Source organism: Dermatophagoides pteronyssinus, unplaced genomic scaffold, assembly GCF_027571235.1.
Source record: "Dermatophagoides pteronyssinus isolate colony J.1.1.1.1 unplaced genomic scaffold, Derpt_VIB-CSIC_2022.12 sq0026, whole genome shotgun sequence".
Lineage (NCBI taxonomy): Eukaryota > Metazoa > Arthropoda > Arachnida > Sarcoptiformes > Pyroglyphidae > Dermatophagoides > Dermatophagoides pteronyssinus.
Window position 1 is genome coordinate 402,552 of NW_027461550.1, and position 3,085 is coordinate 405,636.

Sequence of the window (3,085 nt, forward strand, 5' to 3'; positions counted from 1 at the left end):
GTGTCAAATATCTATAAATGGGCAGCATAGCGTTCATGCGGTTGGAAACTTTATTTTGAATTTTGTGAGGTTTGTAAAAAATCTTAGTTTCGTAAACAATGAATAGATGGCGGTGAAAATCTTACAAAAATCATGTGTTTCTTTTGCGATTTTGTTTTTAATCGTTCAGATTGCATCAGTTTTTGACCACAATTTCAAAATGGTAATCAATTTATAAATCTGAATTATGATTATCCATGATTTACAATCAATTTTCTATTACCAAATTAGAGTTCTGGTGTTATTTTAGCTGGTTTGGCTTTGGCTGCCATTGGTTATGGAGGTATGTATTTGAAACGATAGAAAATTACAAAATTTTCAAACATTTTTGTATACAAGGTCGAGCATTGATGCGTTCATCTAAAATAATTGGGGATACATTATCGAAATCAATACCTTCTTCGGCATTTAGCAATAATAAATATTATAGAGGTGGCTTTGAGCCAAAAATGACACGCCGTGAGGCTGGTCTTATATTAGGCATTAGTCCATCGGCGAATAAGAATAAAGTACGCGAATCACATAAACGAATAATGTTATTGAATCATCCTGATCGAGGTAAGTAACAGTATTTAATTGTATTTTTAAAATAATTATGTTTTTCGCAATGAATCAATTATTAGGTGGATCACCGTATATAGCTGCCAAAATAAACGAAGCAAAAGATTATCTTGACAAAAATTCTCGTTCAGGACAATGATCCAACAGTTATCATCAGCATCATTATATTGTTTTTTTTCGTTGAAAAATATCCAACGTTTCTGTTAATAATGTAGAAAATTTTTTAAAATAAAGTTCATTATGATTATAATCTATGCACATTTTTTCTCAAAAGATGGCATTCAAATCTTTATTTGTCTTTAAAAATGTTATAACAAGGGTGGGCGCGAGAATATTCACTAAAATTATCAACCACCATCTATTTGAGTTAGTGTGTGACATTGATCATGACATGATACGACGTACACCAATCCATTTGCATATTTATTAATTGACATATCATTTTCATTTTATTTAATATCATTTGGGAATAATTATTACACGCAGCCAATTATTCATATTAGTATGACTAATGGAAAGGACAAAATAACGTTGATTGTTGAATACATTCGTCGTCGATGATGATGACGTTGATAGGAAATCATCAATCAAATATTTCGGACTAAATCTAGATGAAAACGATTTTTGAATTGTAAATTTTTTACTTTTAATATAATATTGTTCACATTGAAAGTTTGAAGCCAACTTTTATATGGACAATTTTAGTATATTGTTACGAATGAACAAATAATAAATAGCCACTGTTGAGTAATATTATCATTATCATTCGTCAAATTGATACGTGAATAAAATACAAAATTTTTCTTCTTAGTTCGGTAATAATAAACATTTTTTCATCAAATTTCGGACCTATTATTATAATCAACCATATTTTCAACAATAATATGGTCAATCGAACATTCCGCATTTTGTAGAAAGATTCTAGCTCAATATTTGGTTTGACTAAGATAAAATTGGTTTTTTTCAATTATAAATTGATGTTTAATTTTGTTCATTTTTAATAATCCCATTATTAGTTTCAGCAAAATTTTTCTCATATCAATAATTGAAAGCTCATTCAGAATGATAGATAAAAAAATTTATAAGTTTTAGTTCGATTCCGTATGAGCAAACAATTGTTATTTCAAAATAACCTTGTTTAAACGATCTGATGATCAGTAACAAAAGAATTTTTCTTAGTTCAAATAATTTGATCAAATAGAAAAGAAAGCCTTTTCAAATTTGATTCATATCAGTTAAATATCATGAATTTTTTTCTTTTCTTTTTTGTTATTCATGTCGTCTCTGTTGATTTTTTAAAATGCAAATGGAGCATAGAAAATTAAAATTCATTTTCCATCTTCGTTATATTTGTCCAATCTTCTTTGAATTTTGTTTTCATTTGCAAATTCTATATTTCCTAATTCTGTGATGTTTTTTTTCTCATAACACTCCGAATTTATAAGGAACAAAAAATGAAAGTTTTTTCATCAATTCAAAATAAATATTATTTGAATTATTATCGTCATTGAAATGTATAAGTTCTTGATGTAACAAAATCGCAAACTATAATAGCAAAAGTTTTGATTTTTTATGTGAGAAAAATTCAGGCTGCTGTGTGTTATTTTTTTTTGGAAAAAAAGAAAATTTCTTTTCTGATTTCAGCGACAATGAAGCGAAGGGAATTATTTCATTGCTTTTTTATGAAAAATTTCAACATTCATAAAAAAATCAAATGTGCATACTCGTACATTATGCATAAGACTACATCGGGAAATTCTATGGAAAAATATAATAAAAAATAACTCTTTTTGTTTTATTCTTTCTACAAATACAAAAAAAAAACTGAAAGCTGAATCGTGATATTAAAAAAACTTATGCTTCAACAACAAAAAATTTTATGAATATATCATCATTGATTTTGTTTATTTATCATTTATTTGAAGAAAGAAAAAATACATTTGGAATTTGTCCAATATGATTTCAATTCCATTCATCAAAGTTTTTTATTTATTCAATATTTTGTTGGACATTGCAGTGGATATGAATGTTTTTTCTGTATGTTTGTTGTATGCCTATGAAACGAATACAAAATTAATTGAATAATGTACAAATCAATATGAATGATTTTGAATGATAATTGATTTTGAATGAATTCCTTGAGGCAATGGAAAGAATTTTCGCATATTTTTGAATTTTGTTTTTTTTTCAATTTCCAGGAATGTTATGGTACATACGCAAATAGAATTAACGATTTTTGCATTGATTGTCGTATTGTATTTTGTATCAATTCTTTCATTTCAAAAAGAAATTTATTTTTTCTCCGGGTCATGAATAATGCTGAATATTTATATAAAAAAATGAGTTTGTTGCTATGAGAAAAGTCATTTTTTTGTTCCACTTTCTAAAAAAACAATTCCCCGATTCAACAAAATTCGATTAAATCAGAATAACACTTTGTTAATATTGATTTTTCAATCACATCAAAACTTGTCAATAATTTATT

The 3,085-nt window shown here is 26.6% G+C and overlaps 1 protein-coding gene across 1 annotated transcript; it reads left to right on the forward strand.

Moving 5' to 3' along the window:
• The first annotated feature begins 93 nt into the window (after positions 1-93).
• LOC113791728 (mitochondrial import inner membrane translocase subunit TIM14) lies at positions 94-850 on the forward strand. The gene is made up of 4 exons (XM_027341542.2): positions 94-202; positions 271-322; positions 379-597; positions 663-850. Exons 1-4 carry the CDS (start codon positions 107-109, stop codon positions 737-739), a joined length of 444 nt encoding a protein of 147 aa, XP_027197343.2. The 5' UTR covers positions 94-106; the 3' UTR covers positions 740-850.
• The last annotated feature ends 2,235 nt before the right edge of the window (positions 851-3,085 follow it).